At 44.6% G+C, this 26357-nt stretch overlaps 2 protein-coding genes across 2 annotated transcripts in view; both read left to right on the top strand.

Annotated features, from left to right (window-relative positions):
* The window catches only part of LOC136364585 (protocadherin-15-like), a 177719-nt gene extending 166368 nt beyond the window's left edge, over positions 1 to 11351 (top strand). The window contains exons 10-13 of the mRNA XM_066324539.1: positions 821 to 953; positions 6606 to 6685; positions 9012 to 9105; positions 11253 to 11351. Of these exons, the coding sequence (XP_066180636.1) occupies positions 821 to 953; positions 6606 to 6685; positions 9012 to 9105; positions 11253 to 11351 (406 nt within the window). The remainder of the gene's footprint in view (positions 1 to 820; positions 954 to 6605; positions 6686 to 9011; positions 9106 to 11252) is intronic.
* LOC136364584 (protocadherin-15-like) overlaps positions 5726 to 26357 on the top strand; it is a 30928-nt gene continuing 10296 nt past the window's right edge. The window contains exons 1-3 of the mRNA XM_066324537.1: positions 5726 to 6685; positions 9012 to 9105; positions 21758 to 21886. Of these exons, the coding sequence (XP_066180634.1) occupies positions 21821 to 21886 (66 nt within the window). The 5' untranslated portion in view covers positions 5726 to 6685; positions 9012 to 9105; positions 21758 to 21820. The remainder of the gene's footprint in view (positions 6686 to 9011; positions 9106 to 21757; positions 21887 to 26357) is intronic.

The following is a 26357-nucleotide window of genomic DNA, read 5'->3' as shown; positions in this document are numbered from 1 at the left end:
CAGGGGGAAGGCAGGTGGGATAATGGTGCAGAGACAAGAGGAAGATCCTTTAAATCGGATTTTTAATCTCCCATCTCCAGGGGGACTCCTGGCTCCCGTTCTCAAGTTGAGGCTCTTGGATATCAAGTAGGTTTACAGGATGTTCTGTGCAGGGTCTTCAGTGTCAGTGTCCCAAAGCACCTCCAGTATTCCACCTGGAATGCTGTTTGCAGTCTTTTTGAGGCAGGGACTCAGTGCAGCTGAAGGGTTTGCCAGGGATTTGTAGTCTCCTGCATTGCCACTGCTCTGAAATGGGATTTCTTGCTCTGAAAAGGGGGTTATTGACCCACAGCATCGCAGCAGCCTCACAGAGCTGTGGGCATCTCTTCTCCCAGCATTATCCTCTCTGCCAGCATTCCCTGCTCCCTCTTTTCCAAGGGAAGGCAGCAAACTGCCTGCCAGCAGGGCTGCTCCAGGGCTGGCTGTTGTGCATGGCAGGAGCAGTTCCCAGCTCGCAATTTGTGCTGCTCCCACAGAGGACACAGCGCGTTCTTTGTGGGGTGTGCACTGATCTCTCACTGCTCTGGTTTTGAAAGAGCACCACTTCGGGCTGCTTTGGGGGAAATTATTGAGCTTTTCTTCTTGTTCAGGTGGCAGCCTGCTTTCCTTTTGATCCAGGAGGAAACGCACGTCCTGAAGCTTTTAGAGGAGCAAAGGGAGGCTGTTAGATCTCGAGAGCACACAGCACATAAAGCAGCCACTGCAGGTTGCCTTGTGGATTTCTTGTTTCTGACTGGTTTTCCTTGGTTTTGATTGGTTTTCCTCCCCCCTTGCACTGCAGGAGCTCCATCACCACTGTTTACATCGAGGTGCTGCCTCCCAACAACCAGAGCCCCCCGCGCTTCCCGCAGCTGATGTACAGCCTGGAGGTCAGCGAGGCCATGAGGATCGGCGCTGTCCTGCTCAACCTGCAGGTACAGAGGCTTCCCTGCCACTCCCTGAGGGTGCTGAGACCTTCCCCACCTCCCTGCCCTCTGTGGTTGTGCCAGGCACAAGCCACTCTTGGCATCCAGGGGGAAAAAGCGGCAGCTCAAGGGGATTAAAAATTATTTCATTTTGATCGATAGCTGCTTTTACATGGATTGTAGAGAAGGAGGGCTCACTTGGCTATTTCAGTTACTTTTTTGTGATTTAAGTATTGTAAAAAGATGCTACAGGCTCCAAATGGCACTGCCCAGAGAAGCTGTGGCTGCTCCTGGGTCCCTGGAAGTGTCCAAGGTCAGGCTGGATGGGACTTAGAGCACCCTGAAATAGTGGAAGATGTCCCTGCCCATGGCAGGGAGAGGAACAAGTTGATCTTCCAAGTCTCTTCCAATCCAAACCATTCTGGGATTCTGTGATTATTATATTAGAAAATTTTTCTATGAGTGGTTGAAAACTTGAAAGGCTTGTGATTTCTTGTGTTAAAATCTCTCACTATATTTGCCAGCAGATCAGACGAGCTTCAGCACCCCATTTATGGGGAATTTCAGCAAGTTTTGGCAATTTGCCTTCTCTAGCCTGTCAGTTTTGAAAAATGCCTGAAGGTATTTCTGCCCCTGGGTGTGTGTAACAAGAGGCTGAGAGGGAGCAGAGATCCCAGTGCTGCCAGGCCCAGGGTTAGTGGGACCTCGTGCACTGGGATCAGGGATCATGCAACAGTTCCCGGCAAGGTCCAGGAGCAGGAACATCCCTCCTCCTCCTGCACCAGGACCAGACATCTCCTTGTTGTGCTAATGGTGAAAAAATCAGTTCTCTCCTCACTTATTTACTGTTCCTTATTTACAGCATTGTGTTCTGCCCAAAAACCAGCTGTGCAAAATAGGGAGATAAATGGCAACTCTTTACTGAGGGTTATTTTTTTGTTTTTGTTTTTGAGAGAGAGATTGGGAACTTAATGCCTAGCAGTAGTGAAATAAAAGATCTCTAATTAACTCACTGAAGCAGGTGGATGGGAAAGCTCCTGCTAAAATGGTTTCCTGCTGAAAGACCGGGATTATTTTGGCTGGTTAAGCCGAGAGAGTCACCTGTGCTGAGGGAGGATGACTAATTTAGCTCAGTGCTGCCAATTAACTCCTGGCACATCTGTGGTGCCTGCAGGGAGGGAGGAGTGGAAGGGCCAGGCTGCTCAGGAGCCTTCTCCTCCCTGCTGGGAGACACTTGGGCTTGGAAGCCCCAAAGAGGAGGAGGAGGCAGGAACGTGCTGAGAAATGGAAACATTTGTGTTTCCTTGACAGGTGCTGGAATCTGTGGCTTGAGGGACCTTTGGAGGCAGAAAACCTCTTGGCAGGTTTCAGTATTGAAGGATTTAATGGGATTTAAATACGGTTGGAAACTGAAGTGCCAATGGAATGATGTGATTTAATGTTTCACTAAACCCCAAACAGCCCATTCTGTGCTGGCCCTGCTGAGGGACCGCCAGGGCCGTGTCCAGTTCTCATGGCCAGAGAGCCCTGGAGGGGCTGGAGCGTGTCCAGGGCAGGGCAGGAGCTGGGGAAGGGGCTGGAGCCCCAGCAGAGGCTGAGGGAGCTGGGAAAGGGGCTCAGCCTGGAGCAAAGGAGGCTCAGGGGGGACCTTGTGGCTCTGCACAAGTCCCTGCCAGGAGGGGACAGCCAGGGGGGGTCGGGCTCTGCTGCCAGGGAACAGGGACAGGACAAGGGCAAACGGCCTCAGGCTGGGCCAGGGGAGGCTCAGCTTGGCCAGCAGCAGGAATTTCTCCATGGAAAGGGTGCTGAGGCCTTGGCAGGGGCTGCCCAGGGAGCTTTGGAGTGCCCATGGCTGGAGGTGTCCAAGGCAGGGCTGGAGGTGGCACTCAGTGCTCTGGGCTGGGGACAAGGTGGCCATGGGGCACAGCTGGGACTCCGTGGGCTGGCAGGGATTTTCCAGCCTCAGGGATCTTGTGTTCTGTGCAAAATGCTTGATTGTTAAATATGCTTGACTGTAGCTTTGGTGTTTAGTCCAGGACTGTATCTCTTGGTAGGTCCAGAAGTCCTCAACCTGAGATGTGGAAGATGGAGAGGGACTTTTTACAAAGGCCTGGAGTGCCAGGACACAGGGAATGGCTTCCCGGTGCCAGAGGGCAGGGCTGGATGGGATGTTGGGCAGGAATTGTTCCCTGGCAGGGTGGGCAGGCCCTGGCACAGGGTGCCCAGAGCAGCTGTGGCTGCCCCTGGATCCCTGGCAGTGCCCAAGGCCAGGCTGGACTTTGGGGCTTGGAGCAGCCTGGGACAGTGGGAGGTGTCCCTGCCCATGGCAGGGGGTGGCACTGGATGGGCTTTGAGGATCCCTCCCAACCCAATTGCAAGTCCAGTTTCCTCGCCCTGCATTAAAACCTCCATCTGTATTGAAGGACTTCTCCTGTGTGCAGCATTTCTGTTTTCATGTTCCTTTATTCCCCGCTGCGTAAAATCCACCAGAGCAGTTTGAACATTTATGAACTGAGTATTTAAGCTTCTGAAATCCTATGCTGCCTTTTCCAGGTAACAGAAAGTTCCCAGTGAGGCACCTTGGTTTGGGCTTTGTGGAGTTCTAGCAGTGCCTGAAGATACTTACTGTGTTTCTTCAATGATATAAAATATCACAGGCCTCAAATATTTAACAAGTGTTTTCCTGTGTGAATTTTCACACTGATGTTTCTTTTCCTGAGACTTATCAATCCAATTAGGATCTGGGCTGGTGCAGATCAAGAAATTATGGCTCTCTCTTAGTAATAATTTGGTAGTTCTGCATACAGCAGGAGGGTTACAAAATCCTGGAGAGGACCAGCAAAATTTTTCAAGTATTCCCCAATTATCGAATCTGAAGACCTGCAAAGCATTAGGGTCAGTAACAATGCAAATGTAGCTGCTTTTAATTTGCCCATTAGACTTTGGAAAAATAAAATTGACTTTTTACTTGTCCATTAAAATTTCTTATGCTGATGATGGAGGGCTTTATTTCTTTCTTATCCCCTTATTTATTTTCTAACCCACCTGGTTGGTCTTGACTGGTGCTTTAATTAACAACATTTGAGATTATTGCAGTATTAAATGATCTCCACTGCATTAATTTGTAAATAAACCTCCGAGTTTATTGCATGCCTGGGAGGTGTTTATGGCTTCATGTTCTGCGAGCCATTATTAATTAAAATATGCAAATGCTGTCCTTTTTCTGGGAGCCTGCAGAACAAATAGGGCCGTTAGCTGAGTCCACTTATGTGCTGAACAAGGAGCTAACATGGAATTGTTGTGTACAATTTATGGAATCACTCCGTGCCATTGATCTGGAAAAAATCAGGAGTAGGTTGCTCTTCTCCCTTGCCTTTGGTGGTTTCCTTCTGTACATAAGAACTTTGTGTTCTTTGCTTTTAAAGAAAGCAGTTTTTAAAAGGAATTATTAACTTTTCCCCTTTTTATTTTTTTAAGCATGTTGACTGAAGGTGGATTTTCTGTGGGGATAAGGAGAAAATGAAATAAACGACAGCCAGTCTTTGATTTTCTGGCTTTCTAGGAGCCCCCTGACTTGTTATGAGAGAATGCAGACCATAATGATACCTCTGAGAAAACTTAATGTGAAGGGAGGGCAGGATGCCCTGCAAGGAAGGTAAAAGGAGGACAAAGGGCTAAAGAAAGGAGCAGCCATGGGATTCTGGTGATTTAGGATCAAGGACAATCCCTCAGAGATCCCAGCTCCTCACATTGTCTGCCTCCAGTGTTTGTAGCATTTTGTGTTCTTGGCTCAGATCTGGACTGTTCATATCCTCAGGCCAGGGAGATCCAAATTCCACCCACGCCTCCCGTCGCTCAGTGCCACCCATGGAATTCATCAACAGTTTCCCCAGTCTGTCGTTGATGCTGTGGATGGGAATGTTGATCAGTGCTGGGAGAGCTGGACACAGCCGTGCAGAACTGAGTCAGTATCAACACTGCCCACTTCTGCCTGGCCTTCATTTTGATGACGAGTTTAATCCTTGCTTAATCCCACCCTCCATTTGGAGACTGTGTTGTCAGGACTCCTTTGGGAAAATGTCCCATCAAGCAGCGGGAAAAGCCACAGCTCAGCTGCTTTATTGATCCAGTTTCTGCCCTGTTCAGGAGACTTGTCCTGTTGCAAAATCAGATTAAATTGCTTCAGCGTCCTTTTGTTCTGGAGAAATTTAGTTCTGTGTTATCCATCTGCATATCGGCATTGCAGGGAACTTGCCAATAATTTGGATATTTGTGGGTTTCTGGGAACTGCACTCCACCTGCCTGGTGTGTGATTTCCTGGCTCATTCTTCTGTGAAGGACAGACCTTGGGTTTGCCCTCCAGCATTTTTGTTCTCTATGAGTGCTCAAAATAAAATCTCTGATGGCTTTAAGATGGCTCCAGCCCTTCTATACACCAGGATGGATTCCAGGAGCTGATTCAAAGATGCTGCTTATGAACATCTTCTCTGCCTGACTCTTGGCCAGATCTCAGCTGAGGTTTTGCCCCAGTTAATTTAGTTTGGAGCTGGAACACTTTTACCTCTTTGACCTTCTCAACATCATTCCTTCTGCTTTTCAAGCCGCTCCTCAGGTTCCTTCTGTAACTTAAACACTTCTTTGTTATCCTTTGTGTTCTCTCCTGTTTCTATTCCAGTTTTGCCTTGACTTTTTCTGACTGTCCCCATTCCAGTTTTTCTTGCTCTTTGTGCTGCTCCATTTCATCTGACTTAGTCCGTGGTATTTATTTGGCTAAACCAAGTTGTTTACTTACTGCATTCCCTGCTCTGCCCAAGCATTTAAATGGCTTGTGCTTCTGCTCTTAATTTTGGGGGTGTTAGAGTTGTGTTTTTTGTTATTTCTCTTGGGTTTTTATCTCAAAAACTGCTTTTTAGGTGGTCATCTCAAAGCTACCTTTGGTTGTAGTCCACAGCAACAGCTTGACAGGAGCAAGGTGGGGGTCAGCCTTTTCTCTTCTAGACCAAAGGAAATGGGCTCAGGTGGCACCAGGAGAGATATCAAAAGTAATTTATTCAACTTTTGAAAGATTTTTTTTTTTCACCTAATAGCTGGAATATCCTCTTTTTGGTGCTGTTAATGTCTGTTGTCAAAGCTCTTAACCCGATCTTCACACACATAACATCCCTCCCCACAAAAAAAAAAAAAAAGGCAAATTATTGTGGAGGGTGAGTGCTGCAGTTGGAACTCATTGGAGCATCAGCCAAAGATTTGGATCCTAATAAAATAACGAAAAGAGGGATCTTGGTAAGAAGTGGAAATGAAGAATGGGAAGAAAGGAAACCAGAAGTTCAGTCTAATCAGTGTGGAGCTGCAGAAAGACAGAAGTAAATTGTTAAGGCCTGAATTTCATGCTCATGCTGCTGGATGCGGCTGTAATTTTATAATTAGATAATTACTAATAATTAATAGTAATTATTATCCTGCATTCAGGGTATTGTCATTTCTGTGCAGCATAGTAATTCTGATGCGCTCCAGCTTTATCTTGAATAGCCCATCATTAACCAGAGTTGCCTTAGAAACAGGGATTGGTGTCATACAAACTTAATTCCCCAGTTTCTACGTGGAAGAGAAGAAACCTTTGCCACTGACTGAATTTTATCCTCTTTTTTTCCTTCCCTAAAGGCTTTTGATAGAGAGGGTGACCCCATCCAATACCTCATTCAGAACGGAGATCCTCAACAGGTTTTTAATCTCTCTCAAAGGTAAGTGGGAAACCCTTGGAAAACGGCCTTGGATCTTGCCAGTGCAGGGAACGGAGGAGCTGAGAGGAAAGGGTTGTGCTCAGACCCTTCAGCTGCTCCTTGGAGGGGCTGTCAGCCATTAACGAGAGCTCTGTGAGCCAAATTCCGCTCTGGGGTTTGTCACTGGCCACTGTTTATTTACTTTAAACACTTTAGGTAAGGGAAACTCGCTGAGGTGGAAAGATTCCATTTAAAAGAGTGGCCAGGGATTAATTAAAACCCTTTTACCTGTCAGCTCCTGACTAATGACAGGGACAATTTTTGCTTTAATTTCCTGACTTGTTATGGTTTAGCCTGTAGTGAAAAGCCTTTTGAGCATTGTTTAAGAACTGTATTTTCCTTAAATTGAATTCCAGCTTAAATAGAGTGAGAAAGAGAGGGTTTGTTATGAAATATAAGCACCAGATTGGTCTGTGCCTGGCCCACCACCCTTTATTTCACCTATTATTAGCTATTAATTTACCTGTTATTAATTGATTTTTGAGTCCAAAGTATCCTTTTCCTTGCAGGAGGAAGGGAGGCTGGTGAGCTGGCTTCCCACAATAAATGATGGGACAGAAGTAAGCTGGGGCTTATTAATTCCTGCTGCAAAATAATTTTAATTTGGTCTAAGAGAAAGATTGTGAACCTAAATACCCAAATCTCCTGAGACAGGTTTGTATGTTCTGAGTGAGCCATGAATGATAAATCTCCCGTTCATGGAGAATCAAATCCTTTATGAAACAATGGGAATAAAGCCTGGAAGATGCCAGGAGGTGCTCTCATCCACTAGGATTGATAAATACTTGGCAGGTGAGGGAAGGGACACCTTGGAGAGGGGAGACACTTTCCTTCACTGAGGTGGCCAGTGCAGGGATCGATGTTGGGCTGCTGGTGTTATCCATGGTTTGGGATTGGAGTTCTGTAGGGACTCCTTCCCAAGGGATGCGAGCAACCCTTTCCTTAGAATGGAGATTTTCTGTTTCAATAAAACCTCTGCACAAGTCATTGTTCATGCTCTGGGTCCTGGACATCAAATGTGGGTTCAGTAAATAAAATTTAGAGCTGTGCCTGACCACTGCTTGAGTCTGATCTATCCACTGGCAATGGAATAGAGTATAGGAAATCCGAGGATCTCCAGATCCCAGCTGGTGTGGAGTTTGGGCTGCAAAAACTTGTGGTGTTACATCTTTCTTAAGGTGTTTGGTGGCATTCCATGGGAGAAGCTGCCTGGGATTGCTGTCACCCTGCATCCATAGTTGTTAAATACCCTGTGGATTTAGAAGAGGCATTGTCACTTGGTCACAACCTTGCCCAGGTTCTCGCAGGCACCAAAATCGTGGAAATTAAATATGGAGCTTTGGGACAGCTCAGGGCTCTGATGCCAGCTCAGTTAAGGAGTACTGAGCTTCCTCAGGTGGGATTGTCCACACTGTGCCTTCCTAATCCTTCCTAACATAAAAGTAATGAGCCTGTGGTGACGGCTTCCAGACATCTGCAGGAGGGAATTAGATCCGAGGGAAAAATCCAAATTATTTCATTGTCAGCAGTTACAGCGATTTGCAGTGCTTTCAAACGTTGTTTTATGTGGCTTCCAATTAACCCTTCTTTTGCTGTCCTTTTAAAATGGGCTTCAATAATCACAAGATCCCAGTTCCCTGGCAGTGTCCAAGGCCAAGTTGGACTTCAGGGCTTGGAGCACCCTGGGATAATGGAAGGTGTCTCTGCCCATGGCAGTGGGGAGCACTGGATGAGCCTTAAGGTCCTTTCCAGCCCAGACCACTCTGGGACTTGTTTCCCACCACCCTTGTGCCTGCAGCAATATTTAATTATTAGGGGATACTTCAGGCCTTACTCTGAAGTTATACAATGTGTAACTTTCCTCCAGTAGCCTCTCCCTGAGGAGACTCACCCTGAAGTCTGTGTGTGCTGTGTTCCCAGAGTTTCCTGCTGGGTATCAGGACTCCTCAATGATTAATCCCCTGCTTGTCCTTCTCTATCCTCATTTATTGCAGCATTAATAGTAAAAAAAATACTAAAGAAATACGTTCTGAGAATTAAATAAATAGCTGAAGTGCTGGGGTGCTGTGTTCAGAGGATCTCTGGCTTTTGGAGTCTTACTAGGCTGGTGTTTTAATCCAGGGTTATTTCTGTATCCAAGTGGAGAGTGTTGGGAATTGGCTTGTGGTTTTTCTTGGCCTTCACCCACAGAAACCCTGAAAGCTCCTACAAAGAGGAGCTCAGCAAGTGCTCGTAGACCTCTCCCAGCTGCCCTGCTAACATTGTCCTGGTTTTGTTTCCTGTCCAGCTCTGGCCTGCTGGCCTTGGGAAAGCCCCTGGACAGAGAGAGCACTGACCGCTACATCCTCATCGTCACGGCCTCGGACGGCAGACCCGACGGGGTGAGTGTCCTGAGGGGCTGGGAGCAGCACTGCCCACCTCCACATGGTCTCACTGCGTGTTTGCTCGTGAATCTTCACCAAACTTGTCGTGTCTCTGCCTTTGATCGTGGACAAAGGGATTTTGCTGCTGCTCTGTGTTGTTCTTTAACCTCCAAGGGTTTGCGTATTCACAGATGTTCATCTTCTCTTTCTTCTCTGTGCTGTTTGATATCTGCTCCTCTTCTTCCCTTGTCCCAGATGTGGAAGCTGTCAAATTAGTGATTTGTACTTTATCCGGCCCTTCACACAACTGACTGACTGTCCAGCTCTCTGGAAAAATCCCACTTCTCTTTCAAAAATAACACTGCTTTATCAGGAGCTGTCTCCAAGTCTTCCATGTTTGTACCAATCCATGACCCCACCTCACACTTGTGTTTAATATTAAAAAATGGTGATTTTTTTCCAATTGACATATGATAAAATGGTGGACTATTTAAAGATATGTGTTTATTGATCAAGCAGAGGCAATGGAATTATTTTTCCTGAAAGTTTGCAGCTGGATTATGCAAGGTACCTAGGAATGCAGCAGCTCTGCCATGGAATGAAAGCACAGGTGGGAGAGAAATCTGTGTACATCTGACCTTGTGTATAAGAACAGATCTAAATTAAAATCTCTAATAATTATTAAATAACAAGAATGCGTTATCTGAGCTACTCTAGAAGGATTTGAGATTGAAACAGAGACATCTCTGACACATTGCCAGGGAGTGATCATGAAAATTCTGGGATTTGGACCTGTGCTCATCACAGCAGAAGAAAATCTTGTTTATTTTTTCTATCTTGTGCTCTTTTTAGCTTCTTCACCTTACAAGCTTTGCCTTCCTGCTCAGCATTTCCACACACACCTGAAAATATCAAGGAAGCCTTTTTACAGTTTAGTGGCAATGTGGAGTAATTATAGCAGAGTCTCCACCTTTTCCATGAATAATCTGGCTACAGTTTTTGTGCTAATTCATTCTGAAACTTGTGGGTTTGTTCTTCGTGAACTGTTCTCACAGCTGTGAGTTCAGTGGTTTTGATCTCAAACTTCCAGAGAAATCTGAAGATGTAAATTAAAGACCTGCAAGTTGGTTCAGCCTGTGTTGTGCTCCTGAAATACTATCTGGGGTGTAAAAAAAAAAAAAAAAAGGGACTGAAAGAGCTCCTTCCTCTTCCTTTCATCTAGAGAAAGATTCATTCGCTCTGCCCAGGGATTAAGCGGCCAGCAGATTAATTCTAACATTCTGAAGCTGATAGTCGGGGTTTTGAAAGGAAATCCTGTTAATCATAGCACAGTGCTTAGCAGCAAACAGTTGTATGTGAGCTGAGATACGGTGTTTGAAGCTCAGCTCTGGAAAAACCACCCAAAATAAACCATGGAGGGCTCCTTTAGAGCTGTCCCTGGACTGTGCTGTTGAACACCTCTTGAGATTCTTGTTACTTGCTCCAACAACAAAATCCACTTTAAGAAATCCACCCCCTGTTATCTCATTATCTCCTCTCCTCCCTCAATCCCATTGGCAGGGGGTTTTGGAGTCTCCATCCCTGGAGGTGTCCAAGAAAGGCCTGGACGTGGCACTCAGTGCTCTTCCATGAAGATCAGTCACAGATCAGATTTGATAATCCTGGAGATCTTTTCCAGCCTTGTTGATTCCATGACTCTGTGTGATTTCATACAATTTTTTTTTCCCCTGGAATTTTGCAGCTGCAGGCATGTGTACACTGCTCTTAGGGTGAAACATGGGCACACTCTGTAGCTTGAGTGTGTTTCCTCTGCCTGCTTTGGGGTTTTTGTCACTGTCCCTTACCTGCCTGGAGCTGCTTTCTGCAGTTCCTATTTTCTGTCAGTGGTGAGCACCTTTCTTCTCAAGATTGCCCATCAATAGAACTCAGTTGACCAAAGCTTCTGGTGCCAGCAGCTGGAAAGGGTAAAGAGTTGGGCTTGCCAGGATTACAAAAAAAGGCTGGATAAGCTCCTTGGCTTTCATTTTACAAACAAATGGATGAAACAAGGCCAGCTCAACCAAGGCATTAAATCTCCAGGCCTTTTCCATGCCAGGAAACAATGGGTGTGACTGATTTGCCAGGCTTCCTTGTGTCTTTGCACAATTGCAGCTCTTGATTTGCAGCTCTTCTGGATGTGCTCCCTGATGTTTGAGAGGCTCCTGCTGGAGGAGGGTCAGGATCCACCCAAAGATCCTGGCTGGGACTATGCCAAACCCTTCTGAGGGCACGAATCCTTGGTCCAAGCGGTCAGTGCCATTTCGTGGAGGAATTTTGCTTTTAAACTAGTTTTTATCAGGAGGCAACAATGTCCTTTTAGGGGAAAAAAAAAAAAAAAAAAAAGATTTCTACAATTACAAAACCACTGCTCCCCAAGTTCATTCAGCTGCTGCTTGTCATCCAGCTCTGCTTTTTGTGAACAGCTCCATTAGTGCCTACAGAAAACTGGTGATGTCACCAGATGCCTTGTTGCAGTTTGCCTAAAATCCCCAAATTAATTGCCCAGGCAGGCACAATGTCATTTAAATCCCATTATCATATTTTTTAGCTGGTAACATATCCAACCTGATCCCTTTCCATCCAACATGAAGCCATCTATTAGAGTCAAACCTATTTAGAGTCAGCTTTTGGATTTTATTTCCTGTATTTGCTTGGGTTTTGGTGGGGTTGTTTGTTTGTTTTGTTTTGTTTTGTTTTGTTTTGTGGGTTTTTTTATTTGTTTTGTTTTGCTTTTATTTGAAAGGCATGCAGAGGAAAAAGACTTTACTGGTGTGGGGAGGTTTTGTTGTTATTGTTGTGGAGGTTTTTTTTCAGTGAGATGTGGTGGCTTGACCACCCTCACCCTCCTCAGCTGGACAGGGAAGAAAAATATAAGGAAAAACTCAAGAGTTGAGATCAGGAGAGATCCCTCACCAAATATTGTCATGGGCAAAACAACGTAAGGAAATCCATTGAGTTTATTACCCACAAAATCAGAGCAGGGTAGTGGGAAGTAAAACAAATCTTAAGAACATCTTCTCAGCACCCCTCCCTCCTTCCTGGGCTCTCTCTCCTCCCCTCCAGTGGCGCAGGGAGATGGGAATGGGAGTTTGGGTTGTTTGTGCTGCTGCTTCTTCCTCAGGGAGAGGAATGAGAGTCCTTCCCCTGCTCCAGCATGGGGTCCTTCCCACAGGAGACAGCTCTCCATGGGCTGCTCCAGTGTGAGTCCATCCCATGGGCAGCAGCTCTTCATGAACCACTCCCAGGTGGATCCACTTCTATGAGGTCAGTCCTTCAGGAAAAGGCTGGGTCCCCCATAGGTCCCAAGTGCTATCAGCAAACCTGCTCCAGTGTGGGCTTCTCTCTCCATGGATCCACAAGTCCCTGCTCCAGCATGGGCTTCCCTCAACTCTCAGCATCCCCATGCTCTGCTGTGGGCTCCTACAGGAGCTGCAGGTGGATCTCTGCAGGCTCCATGGGCTGCAGGGGCACAGCTGCCTCCCCATGGGCTTCCCCATGGGATCTCAGCTCCAGTGCCTGGAGCAGCTCCTGCCCCTCTTCCTGCCCTGCCCTGGGTGTCAGCAGAGCTGCTCCTCTCCCATGGCCTCACTCCACTCTTCCCTGGCCACAATTACAACTGCACAATAACCATTTTCCTTCTCAGATCAGTTATACCAGAGACATCACCACCATCTCTTTCTTCGTCAGTAGCAGGTTCATCCTGGATCCCTTGGAGTTGGCACCATTGGAACTTCCAGCAGCTCCTCCGAGAATCCACCCCAATAACACCTCACTAGCAGAACCTTGTCACACAAATCCAGTCCAGGAGAACTTTCCTCCTCAGTTACAACATGGATAATTGGCATTTGTGCATTTTTGTGGCTTGGTTTTGTGAACAACACTCACTCGATCCCCAGATAAATTCCAATTGCACGGGATCTCAGGAGCTGATGTTCCTCAGTCACTGACAGTTTAAATGTGGTTATTTAATCCATTCCTTTCAAGCATAAAGATGCCCAAAATGTCCTCACAGAGTGGAAAAAAGGGAAGTGTTTGTATTGTTCTTTCATACTCACCTGAGTAAGTTCAGTGTTTGTAACTCGGTTCAGAAACTGGGGCCAGCACTCCAGAATTTCAATATCCACAATATTTCCCAGCCAAACTCTGTGTGAACAAAAGTTTTTAGCTGTTATGACATGAAAGCAAAGGGGTGAAACTTCTGTTCATGAATTTTTAAATAAGAATGTATAAAACCCTGGAATACCTCAGCTGGGAAAGGTTCCTGTGCTTGAAAATTGTTGATGCTTTCAGGAAGAAATTTATCCCATATTGCTGGGATTCTTTCTCAATGTGATGACTCTCTTGTTCTGATAAAACCAGGGATGTTTTTCTCCATGGAGCTAAGCAAGGCTCAGGCATCTCCAGCCCTGACAGGATCTTCCTTAGCCCAGGGAGACACATTAAGACAGATTTTTCTTCCCATTTTGGTATCTCCAGGAGTCTGGAGGGCAGCAGGGCACCTCCCACATGAGCTTGGGGTCCAGCAGCCCCAGCCTCACATTTTTGGGGAGCAGCGTTTCCTCTGCATGCCTTTCCCATAGTTATGAATGTCACAGAATCCTTAAAATTGGAAAAGACCTCTGAGATCGTCAAATCCAGCCATCAACCAGCTCCGCCAATACCTTGCCCTCAAGTTCCACATCCACACACACGTCTTGAACACCTCCAGGGATGAGGACTCCACCCCTTCCTGAGAAGCTGGTCCAGTATTTCCCAATGCTTTTGGTGAAGAAATCTTTATTAATATCCAAGCCAATCCCTTGGCACAACTCGAGGTTGTTTCCTCTCATGCTGGAGAAGACATCTCGCTGTTTCCTTTCCAAACCCACCAGTTCCTGGATTTTTCCTCTTGGACCTCATTCCTCCACAGCTGTCACCAGGGCGGGCCATAAAATCCATTGGAAAAGTACAAGGACACAGTGCAGTGTTGGCTCTCCTTTTGATCCCTGATATTCTTTAGAGAAATCTATATCCAACCCCCATCATCATCAGTGAAGTCTGTTGAGCTCATTTTTGCATTTGGGAAGTCTGTGGTCACACACACCTGAATTTTTGGAGGAGGGGGATTTTAAGGTTTTTGGATTTTTTTTTCTTGCTCCTTTTTCTGTGTCATTACCAAAAAGCCTAAGAGAGGTTTGACAAGACTGCTGTGGCATGGAGTAATTGAGATTTCCCTTTCCTATGCCCCAAGGCTGATTTAACGGATTCATGTGGTGTGCTGACAGTCATGGTGACACCATTTGACTTTGGGGGACTGCTAATTCCATCAGAATTAATCCAGAGCCACTTATGCCCTCACCCAGCACCATGGCTTTCCGTGGAGTGGGGTGGCCTGGCTGCCACCTTCCCATTACTCTTCCATGGAATGCTGCTGATGGATTAAAATGCTCAGCTGTGCTTCCCAAATTATTGTTGTTCTGAGTTATTAAGAGGAGCATTAAGAGGCTTGTGGGTTTTCCTGGGAAAGCATGACCCATCATTGTTGACAATCTGACACAACGAACAATTACGGATGCATTAATTTAGCAGGCAACAAGATGCTTTTATTTCCCAAGTCATGAGCTTTTAGCTGTAGGTGAGCAAAGTGGCATGTGAAGGAAAAGACATGTTCCAAGCTCAAGTTGTGTTCACAAGCTGAGGCATGTTTGGATGTTATTCCAAGGCAAGAATTCCTCTCTTTACCTTTCAGAGTGGGAAGCTTGAAATAAATACATGTGGCTTTTGTCAGAAGAAAGAAAAAGCCTTCTGTGCTCTTGATTTTTGGCTTGTGTGTGTCAGTTGATTTAGAGAGATGAAACAGGAGCTCTCTTGTGTTGTCTTAGTGTGTCTTCTGTGAAATAAGGGGAATTCCAACCTCTGAATACTAATGTCTCATCCTGAAAATATTCATCCAGCACAGCAGAAATGGGATTTTCTGCCTGGCAAAGCAGAGAAGCTCAGTGCCTATTTTATAAATCCATTTGGGAATTAGGATTCAAGCGTTCTTAAAAAAGTTATCACTCATCCAGGGAATGTTCCCAACCTCCAGCTCCAACCTCCCTTTTTAACATGTCTGAAGCAGCACCAGGGTGTGTTGTGGTCATGGTCACTTTGGGGTACTCAGAAATTACTGTCAGGGTTCAGATTTTTTCATTTTTTTTTGTCTTAGAAGACTCAGCCAAATCAAGCCAACAAACTCCATTTGACATCCAGGAAAAGCTGTTATCCCTCCAGCTGTTCAGTGTATATCCCAAGTTCACCGCAGAGGGAACATCAGAGGTGACCTGGCTCTGGGAGGGTTTCCCTGAAAGCCATGAATCCAAGATCTCTCCCTTTAATCTGACTGTGCCCATTCCTTCTGGAATGAACACTTGAGGAAAAAAAAAAAAACACAAGTATCATTTAAGCCCTGCACAGCTCAGGACTGGTCTGGGGCTACGTTTCCTGAGGAGACAGAGGTACCGTTACCCTCAAAGGCATCTGAGAGTGAAGCCAGTGCTCTGGGTACTGAAGGCTGGGATCAAACTGGATGCACAACTCTGCTGTTCCTGGAAGGTCATGGGAAGAAGCAACAGTTGGGAAGTAGTGGGAACCACAGGGAACTGAGGGAATCTAAAGAAGCCTCATCTCTTTCCCTGGCAGGGTGGGCAGGCCCTGGCACAGGGTGCCCAGAGCAGCTGTGGCTGCCCCTGGATCCCTGGCAGTGCCCAAGGCCAGGCTGGACTTTGGGGCTTGGAGCAGCCTGGGACAGTGGGAGGTGTCCCTGCCCGTGGCACTGGGTGGGCTTTAAGGTCCCTTCCAAACCAAACCATTCCATGATCCTGTGATTTCAGTGCTTTCTGTTTAATCCTGGAAGTCAGACTTGGAGATTTTGGCCATCTCTGAAGATTATTCATAATTCAGAGCCTCCCATGATGCTTGAAATAATTCCCTTCCTTAGAGCAAACAGGTAGTCCTGAATCAAGGTAATTTAAACAAAGATTTGCTTCTTGAGTAGCAGACAGAGAGCTCATTCATTGCTGTAAATTTTCTGTTACTCCCTGGAACTGTAACTGTGTCTGTTACTCCTGTCTCTAGTCCACATGAGTTCCATTATCCAGCAAGAAGGATGCTAGTGGGAATATTCCAAATTATATGAAAGGGAGCAATATACACAGATCCATAATTTGATCTTTCTCTTTGAAAGAGCTTCTCAAATTATTTTCTTTCCAAGCTGTAATTAGAGACACTGCCTATTGTTATTTTCCTGACAAGTTCTGTATTTTTGTGTAAGAAATCCTTACAAATTCCAGCTGATCTGTGAATTCCAGTTTGCATGAGAAGAGTTTCTCCAGACAGATTTCCTCCTCTTAAGAGAGAAGGCTTTTCTTCCTGCAGCAGCTCTTTTATTCTGGCAAGCTTTAGGAGCCACCTAAACTTTGAGTGCTTGTGTGCCTTAGCGTGGATAATATTCCCTATAAAGGCTTTGATTTCGTGTGCTAAAAGGGAAGGGGTGAATTAAGGAACTCTTATAAAGCAATAGATTGATTCTAGTTTTCAAGCCAAGATTCAGAACAGATTGTAATTCCTGAATAAGTAATACAAATAAACAAGTTCTCATTAAGAGCCAAGGAGGCTCAGGGGGGACCTTGTGGCTCTGCACAAGTCCCTGCCAGGAGGGGACAGCCAGGGGGGGTCGGGCTCTGCTGCCAGGGAACAGGGACAGGACAAGGGCAAAGGGCCTCAGGCTGGGCCAGGGGAGGCTCAGCTTGGCCAGCAGCAGGAATTTCTCCATGGAAAGGGTGCTGAGGCCTTGGCAGGGGCTGCCCAGGGAGCTTTGGAGTGCCCATGGCTGGAGGTGCTCAGAGCCTAGTGGACGTGGCACTTGGGGACATTGGTTAGGGTGGCCTTGGCAGTGCCAAGGATGGACTTGCTGATCTTAGAGGGCTTTTCCAGCCTAAACAATTGTCTGTTTGTCAAGGATATTCCTTCAGTGTCCATGATTTTCTCTTCCTTTCCCCAGGAAGTACTCATATTTTCAGTTTAGTTTTGCAATGAATGAGGTTTTCCTTTTGCGAGCTTTCCCTTTGGGCTTTATTTTGGTGTTTTGACAGTTTTTCTCTTTGTCTCGTCTTCAGACTTATTGGGATTTTTTTCTCATTAGTTTAATTATTGACAAGCTCCAGATTTATCCTTCCCTTCACCTCAGGGCCTTCTCTCCAAAATTTCTTTGCAGTCCAGCTGGCAATTTCATCTTTATAGCTTGGAGAGGTGGAGAGGGTTGGGAGATACTTCTTTTAAACTTCCCATGGAAGGAAATGAGGTCTGGAAATAGAATCATAAAATTGTTTATTTTATTGCCAATCAAATATATATTTCTTGAGATGAATATCAATGAATCCTGATATGGAGATCAGCAGCATTACTTACCATTTCTTTTTTGATCAAATAAAGGCTTTGCCTCCAATTGTATTATTTGCAAACTAATTATCTCTCAACATGACAGGTTTGTCTTAGAGTTTGTCCAAATTAATAAACTTGCTCGACATCAGAGCCAAGAATGTTTCCTCTCCAAGGCATAGAATGCTCTCATCAATTCCCAACTGCAATTTAAATGACATGGTACAAATAAAACAAGAATAAAGCGGAATTTCCTTCAGATTTATCATCCATAACATTTATCAGGGCCTGGCATCCTTAGGATTTGTGCAGGCTATGTAAATTTTACAGTTATTGCTTAGGGAAGAATTATCTATGTAAGAACTATTTGAGGGCCCCTAAGAAAGACATAAATTGTTGCTGTGGATCTTTTATTTATGTTCATTACGAAAGAGAAGAAAGCAGGGCTTCTCCAGTAATGAATAGGAAGTCCCTGACAGGAGGCTGAGATGTTTTTTTCCCTGGTTGAATTTCCAGGAATAGCTTTAGCATTCTTTCCCAAACCCTGCTTGATCATTCTGTTGTAGAAAAGACTCATTTTTAACCAGCCAAAGCAGTTTTCAAACCTTCCTGTGTTGGATATGCATGAGGAATATCCTTGGAAAACCAGTTGTGAATTAGGTGTCTCTCGTTATTTTAGCAAACCACTTCTTTAAAGGATTTTAGTGGCATTTCAATATTTGTGAGGACCTTTTTTTGTTGTTTCTGTGGTTCTTTTAGCATCCTCTAGAAACCTCAGTAACTTTTCATAATTCTTCAAGAGATCTGTGAATTCACTTTCCAGGAAAGATGAAGAGACTCTTTCCAAGGGGCTGGGACACAGGGAATGGCTTCCCACTGCCAGAGGGCAGGGATAGATGGGATATTGGGAAAGAATTGTTCCCTGGGAGGTCACATAAAAAGCATGGAATCGCAGTTTGTGTTGGAAAGGACCTTAAAGCCCACCCAGTTCCACATCTGCTGTGTCAGGGACACCTTCCACTGTCCCAGGATGCTCCAAGCCCCAAAGTCCAGCCTGGCCTTGGGCACTGCCAGGGATCCAGGGGCAGCCACAGCTGCTCTGGGCACCCTGTGCCAGGACCTGCCCACCCTTTCATATTTTCTGACCCAGTGTCAGGCTGAAAAGAGGTTCTGGTTTATCCCTGCACATGGGCAGTGATTATTTAGTCAGTAAGATTTTAGTGTCTGGTGACTTTTTCATGATTCCCAGCAACGGTGATGATGTTGTTTCCCATCCTGCTCCGTGCTGCAGTGCTGGAGAAGCCTTTCTAATTCATTCTGGTTGTCAAATGAGGGCTTTTTCAGAACAGCACATCAGCCTGATGCTGGGAGCTTCAACAAATCTTTGGAGCCATCTAATGGGGATCTAGAAACGTTGGTTTTGGTTAATAATCTTTGATCACGGCACTTTGTGGTGTTCATGAGAGAAGTGCTGCTCTCAAAGACACACAGGTGAGCCCCACTTACTGGTAAAGCTGGGCATTGCTGAGATAACAGTAAGATAACAAATGTTTCCTGTATTCAGGTGAAATGGGGAGATTTTGAAGTATTCCCATTTCATTTCTCAGTTTCAGAGCCTGTTACACATTTTAAGGAAGAGAACCCAGGGGGTTGCTGCTAACACAGATGCTGCTTGTGATTCCACCCACTCTTGGTCATTTGCTAAATTGTGATTAATAAAAAAAGAAGTTAATTTGAAATATGGGTCTTATTATAGTGAATTCTGCATTAATTCACTTCTGATAATTTTCTAAACTGTAACTCATGAAAACAGGGATCACTCTAAATGTTGGTCTTCTTGTAAAATCTTACTTTAACACACTTGCAAGTTTAGGGAGAGAAACATTTGATAAAATTTTCCTATATATTTTTACTATTTGGCATCCCAATACAGTGTTTTGTTCCCTTGCAAAAATATTATTTCTTTGTAAAAATCTTACCTTTTAAATTCAGAAGTGAAAATTCAAATGTGGTGAGTGGAGCACTGGCCTGGGTGTGTTGGCTGACAGGGAGGGTGTTTAAGATGAGTAAAGAGTGGCCAGGAATGTGAAAAATACAATAAATCCTTAGGCAAGAGTTGCGAAAAAAAAAGATTCCAAATGTTTCTTTTCCTTCCTCCCTGTGTTTCTCCTTATAAATTCCTCTCGAAGAGAAGAAATGCTGCAGATGATCAACCACAACCCATAAAAAATTATCTGGAATGAAAAGAAACCTTTTCCAAATGGGAATTCCTGCCTTACGCCATTGTTTTTTAACAGCCTGTTGCCTGTGTTTATTAAATGTGAGGGTGTTTATTTGCCTGAATTTCCTGGGGTTGAGTTACCTTTGGAAAAGCTGATTTACATTCAGTGTGCATCACAGCAGAGCAAATGCTCGGGAGTGGCTTTGGGGTGGACAAGAGGGCAGCAAGTGCATTTTCCTTTTAGAAATGGAATGGGGGAATGGCAGCTTCAGGAACAATTAGCTGATAACTAGGGCTCAGTAAACAGTAGCTGCCAGCCTGGAAGCAGCTTGTGTGGGCTTGGTTAAAAAGCCTCTGGATTTTTTGATTTTTTAAGTAGTAAGGAGTTATTTTATGCAGCTATTGGGAGCACTTGGGGCACTGAAACCACACTAGCTGTATCTGGAGCTGGGAAGAGTCTGATTCCAACACCAGCAGAGCACCAGAAGGTGCAGGTCTCCATTCAGAGCTTTTGGTTGGGGTTTTGTTTGGTTTGGTTTTTTCTTCGTATCTTTATTTTGCTCTTTTTCTTAAGGGAAGATGGTTACAGGTTTCTCTATGAAGCCTGTGAGGTGCCACTTTCAAACAGATTTGTTCTTCCTAAAGCAAGGGATTCCTTCTGGGGTCACATCTCCGTGGTGTAATTGCTGTAACTGTCTTCTCATAAACATTTCATGGAATCACAAAATTTTAATGGTTGGAAACGACCTCCAAGGTCATCAAGTCCGACCTGTGACCAGGCACCACCTTGTAACTAAACCACGACTGCAAAGTGCGACATCCTCTCACTTTTCATTCCAGGAGTGGGGACTCCAAAAGTCCCTTTTTAAGCCTATTCCAAAGCTTGATTGGCCTTTCCATGGAGAAATTCCTGCTGCTGGCCAAGCTGAGCCTCCCCTGGCCCAGCCTGAGGCCGTTTGCCCTTGTCCTGTCCCTGTTCCCTGGCAGCAGAGCCCGACCCCCCCTGGCTGTCCCCTCCTGGCAGGGACTTGTGCAGAGCCACAAGGTCCCCCCTGAGGCTCCTTTGCTCCAGGCTGAGCCCCTTTCCCAGCTCCCTCAGCCTCTGCTGGGGCTCCAGCCCCTTCCCCAGCTCCCTGCCCTGCCCTGGACACGCTCCAGCCCCTCCAGGGCTCTCTGGCCAGAAGGGTCCAAATTTCCCTCAGAGGACTTTGATGCAAAGTATCAGAAAGCACAAGAAAGATTTAAGACACTGAGTTGGATGAATTGATCTAAAATTCAGTATGTTGAGCACAATCATTTATCAAATACGACGATGTGGGGTTTTGGTGCAGAGCTCTCAGTATGTTGGAGCAGAGAAAAGGGATGTGGCTCAAGCCAACACCTCTCCACCTTTTTGATTTGGAGAGGAAATTTCCATAGGTAGCACAGATGTAGTTTTTTTTACATTTTATAATAAAACCAGATAATTCTGCTGTTCCTGCCTCCTGGGATGTTAAAATTGATTTGCAAAATAGAACATAAGGGTGAGGTGGGGGAAGGATGACACAGGAGGATGATACAGGATGATTGTGCCACTTCATCAGCTTAGTTAATCACCACTGTGACATATTTTGATTGATAAATCACTCATTTCCTTTTCACAATCTGAGAAATTTTGTTATTTCCAGATGTTTTCCCCCACACACAACAATTGTGTGTGTGTGTGGGGAAACTCCTTAAATCAAACAACTCCTTAAATCAACAGAAACTCCTTAAATCCTTAAAATACTGTATGAAAAAGAAAGGATGTCTGATATTTATCATGCATCTGTAATATATGAGTCAGTCTCGAGCTTGCTTTGTCTTCTAAAAATTCAAAATAAACTCTTTAAATGCTTCCCTTTTCACAAAAACATGTATAAAAAATTGCTAATCTGCTTACCTGTGATTCTGTCTAGTAAGTAACAGTAGGGTTGTCACTTGGGAAGCTGTGAAATAAAGAGAATTTCTTCAAAATGTTCTTTTTCTGCCTAGACTTCGACTGCTACTGTCAATATAGTGGTGACAGATGTCAATGACAACGGACCAGTTTTTGACATGTTTCTCCCCAAAAACCTCTCTGTGCAGGAAGAGGAAGCCAATGCTTTTGTTGGTCAAGTAAGGGTAAGTCATTAAAATTGTTTATTTTATTACCCAAGCTGTCCAGACAATGAGGAAAGAGCACAAAATAATTTTTTTGCCTTAGACAAAAGCCCATCTAAATATCCTCAGTTGAAATGCAAACTCTCCATTTGTGGCTACAAAGTCACGTTTTGGGGCTTTGAAGCATTGGGATCGTTTTCTTCTCTGTGCTAAATGCTGAAAACACTTCATCACTTAAAAATAGCGCACCAAAAAAAGAGCTTCTTTTTAAGAAATCCCACTGTAAAAACTCTCTGGTAACAGATTTACAGGGTTAAAACAGTGTTACCACATTTTGAAATGGTTTGTTTTGAGCTAGAATTCAAACGTGCTGAGCGAGTGACACCCGGGTATGGAAATTGTCGCACCCAGAGGAGACTGTCAGGCCACTAAGGGGAAAATCAGTTAAACCCTTGAGTGAAATGATTGCTGACCTGGCATAAAAATAGGGGATAGCGTTAATTCGAGGGTTTGAAGCTGTAAAATTTTATGACACATGGGGGTCTTCTGGAGAAGAATTCGATCTCTTGAAGAAAACATCACTTTTTTTGGTAATGTTCGTTTTTACTGCCTCAAGGGAAAGAAGAAAATATTAATTAGAGGGCTTTTCAATCCAGAAGTTGAATATAATATTCCTCATGTCTGCTGCACTAAGGTTGGATCCAGCAGGAGCTGTAGGCAAAAGAGGAGTTGGGAAGCATTTTTCAGGAATTTAGGTGGAAAATATGCCTTTTTTTTTCTCCTAGCAGCAACCGTATCAAGAGAAAATGGGAGCTGTTTAAGGAGAAGCTTCAGAAAAACAGGACATTTTGGGTACCATGGGAACCCAAATACCCATAATAGTCATGTTCCTACCCATCCTTACATTATTTAATAAGAAATCAGAGTGGTCTTGGACAAAGTTAGAATCCCTCAGTGCAGTGAAGTCGGTTTTGACAAATTGTTAAATTATTGCTCTGCTTTTTGTCATTGCCTTCCTTTGTGGTTGTTTTTCATTTTGCATCCTAAAAGGCACAGGTGGAACATTTCTAATCAGTCCCAAATATCCTTCAAATCCATTTTGTGCTTTGCTGAGGGCCCTCAAGGCTCAATCATCTTCTCAAACACAAGCTTGCCTCTATTTTTAGCTGTGACAGAACTGTAAAATGCAACAAGTTATTGCCACAAGAAGTTCCTAAATTAGTGCAATTTCTGAGTTGTGTGGAAATGAAAATATTTATTGAGGCCTTGGGATAGTTTATTCCTACTTGGAGTGACACAAACTACTTCTGTCATTTCCTGTCCTGTTTATCCCTGGATGGAGAAAGATTTTTCTTTATAGCCCAAATACTGGGTGTATTTCTCCTGCCTCATGTTCACAACTGCAAATTGGTGTAGGGGTGCCCATTGGAAATGCCATTCTGTAGTACAGAAAAGAGGAATTGGAGCATTTGGATTTTTTTTTCTGGCTCCAGTGAGGTTATTGAAATAATGGTGATGAGAGTTTGGGTGTAGCTGTGTTGTTTGAGGATATTCCTTAAAAACTGAAATAGCTTTTGGTGTGTTTTGCTTCACTGTGGATAAAAACCACAGGGAAAGGTGTTACTGGAAATAAATTTTGTATGGAAGCTTTAATTTGTATAAAATTTGCATAAAGGGCTGTTTTAGGTGGGAATAGCCTGGTAAAAGAAGAAATCCTTATGGTGCCATGTGTTTTCCCTGCCAAGAATTAATCCACTGATTTTCGGGAAACTTTTTACTCATTTCAAACAGAAACTTAAAATCCGCCAGAGCAAGGAGTCATACAGAGGATTTTAAATTAAAAGACAGATTTGGTGGTGTCCCTCTCCCTTTTGAATGCCACCTTCCCATTTTACCTGGGAGAAAAAAAAAAAAATTAGCGAGAGATTTTTACCTCAAAACCCAAGATCTGACCCTGGCTGCTCAAGGGAGCAGAGAACCTGGTGAGGAAGGACATGGGAAAGATGCTCAACCCCTTTGATCCTTCAGGATTTTTGACTCAGGAGGTTTGGTCTCGGGATTGGGTGCCTGGGCTCACTGTCAGAATTCCAGAGTGATTTGAGTTGGGAGCAATCTTAAATCTCATCCCATTTCAGCCCTGCCATGGGCAGGGATGCCTTCCACCATCCCAGCTTGCTCCAAGGCCTGTCCAGGCCACTTCCAGAGATGGGGATTCAGAGCAATTCAGGGTATAGATCAACCTGAACACTCCCAGGAATAACTCCTGCTACAGACATGAAATTTCCGTGCTCTGCTTTGTTTTCCGTGGGGAAAGCTGGACTTTCAAAGGGATTACCTGATCATATTCGGGGAGTGGTTTTCCAGGAGGACAGAGCAGGAGGGCAGTGAGAGGTTTCCTGTGGGAGAGGAAGGGTTTGAAGCATTGATTCCATGCAGGCAGGCAATATCTACTCTTGGAAGTGCTCTCCCTCTCCAGCAGCTCTGCTGCCAGCTGGAGCTGCTGCAGGCACTGGCAGGGGAGTGCTGCTTGTGGGCATTCCAGGAGCCTCTTGGAGATTAAAAGAACAAAAGCCAGACAGGATAATGCTGCCAGTGGAGCAGATGTGTTTCCAAATCCTTTTATTTCACACTGTGTTCTCTAAATTGGGGCATTCAGAGGTGAATTGGATTCCCTGCTGCTCCTTCCCCTCTGATCCTGGGGATCCCCCAGCCAAGCAGGATCATAATTCCTCCTTGGAACTTTCCACAAAGAGCCCCCAGGAATCCAGAAGCTCCAGCTGGGAACTCGACAGTGAAATTCAGGGACTTCCTTGCAGTCTAAACCAGCTGGAGATGGGGCGTCAGGATGATCTGAGTTGTACCCTGCACTTTAATCAATCCCAGGGGCATGGGAGGTAAAAAAAGATGGAATGACACTCAGGAAAGGGATCAATACATTGATCTGCAGGCACGTTCACACCTTTCAGCAGGAGAGGATAGTCCTCAGCAGTTTGTTGCAGACTCTAAAAAAGCAGCCTGGGGTTAATTAAAAAGCTGTTGAGCTGATGGCGCCCTGGAGAGGAAAGACATCCCTTGGCTGAAGTTTTCATCCGTGTGGGGTTCTATTTATATCCAGATTCTTTCACCCAACCCCATAATTCATTTATTGTTGGATATTTTGGTGTCATTGATCAGCACTGTCTAAAAACTCCAGCACCAACGTGTTGCTATCATGAAGAGATAGCGACAGGGAAAGAAATGAGATGGAAAACGGGGATAAAGAAAAATGTGCTCAATAATCACTGGCCCTTGGATCTTCCCTAAAATGGAAACAGGATAAATCAATTCCAGTAACAAGAGTATTTTGCAGGCTTTGTGATACCTCTGTCACCTGCTTGATTTTAAGTTACAAAAGAAATGTTTTAAGAAAAGTTGTTTTTTATGATGGACCTATCCTTCCTACTGGAAAACATGGGAAAGTTTAGAGGAATTATTTTTGTTGTACTGCACTAGCCCTCCTGAATGCTGATGGAAAGTAATTATTTCCCAACAGAGCTCTCTGTCCGTGGGTATCAGTGAATTCTTATAGGCTCATCTTTTTATTTAATAAATTCATAAGATGATAAACCCTGGATTTAAAGCCCGATTTAAATTTCACGGCTGTTGGGCAAAGCTTGTTGTGTTGGACTAAATGACCTCTGGAGATCTCCCACAAGCAGCTCATCCTGTGTTTCTACAAGCAGGAAAACTCCTTAAAATGCTAGTGAAGAATTATTGCCCACGAGCATGGAATGGTTGGGATGAGATGAGCTTTAAGGTCCTTTCCATCCCAAAGCATCTGTGATTTTATTGTTTTATTACGTTACAGTATCTTGTGGAAAATTCCAGAAAAGAATCTGAGTTTTCCTGAATCTCCACTGCCTTGTTTTCCATGTGATTTCCCAAAACCTGCACTGCAGATTACACTCTGTCTGTGTTAAAATATAGGCTCCTGAAATTAAATTCCCAAATTTCCTGGACTTTAGGACAACTTGAAGAAAAATTAGAGATGGAGGAAAATGGAGAAGACCAGGAAAAAAAGGGAGATTTATTGGCAGGAGAAGACAATCCAGGAGGACAAGGAGCTAAAATCAGAGGTGGAGGAGATAGGACAAGAGCAGGATAAAAGGGGATTGAATGACAGGAGAGGACAATCCAGGAGGGAAAGCACTTAAGCCTTTTGGGAGGAGTAAAATCACAGGCTCTGAAGTAAATCTCAAATAGCCAGAGTGAGTCCAGGACTCTGGCTCACTGCATGACCCAGTGCCTAGCAGTGCAGTTTGGATTAATCTCACAGATGTAAAACCAACAGGAGCAGCTGGGATTTGAGAGTCAGAATCCATAAAAAAAAAAAAAAAATCTAATTAGACCCCAAAATCAGAGAATCAGAATGTGGCAGGTGAACTCCAAACAGAAAAAGTTCAGAACATCGTTTCTTACAAGTGGTTGGATGATTGCAAGATGGTTGGGAAAG

This window comes from Sylvia atricapilla, chromosome 8 (genome assembly GCF_009819655.1).
Source record: "Sylvia atricapilla isolate bSylAtr1 chromosome 8, bSylAtr1.pri, whole genome shotgun sequence".
Lineage (NCBI taxonomy): Eukaryota > Metazoa > Chordata > Aves > Passeriformes > Sylviidae > Sylvia > Sylvia atricapilla.
The sequence above is the reverse complement of the archived record's forward strand: the minus strand, read 5'-3'. Positions and strand labels throughout refer to the sequence as shown.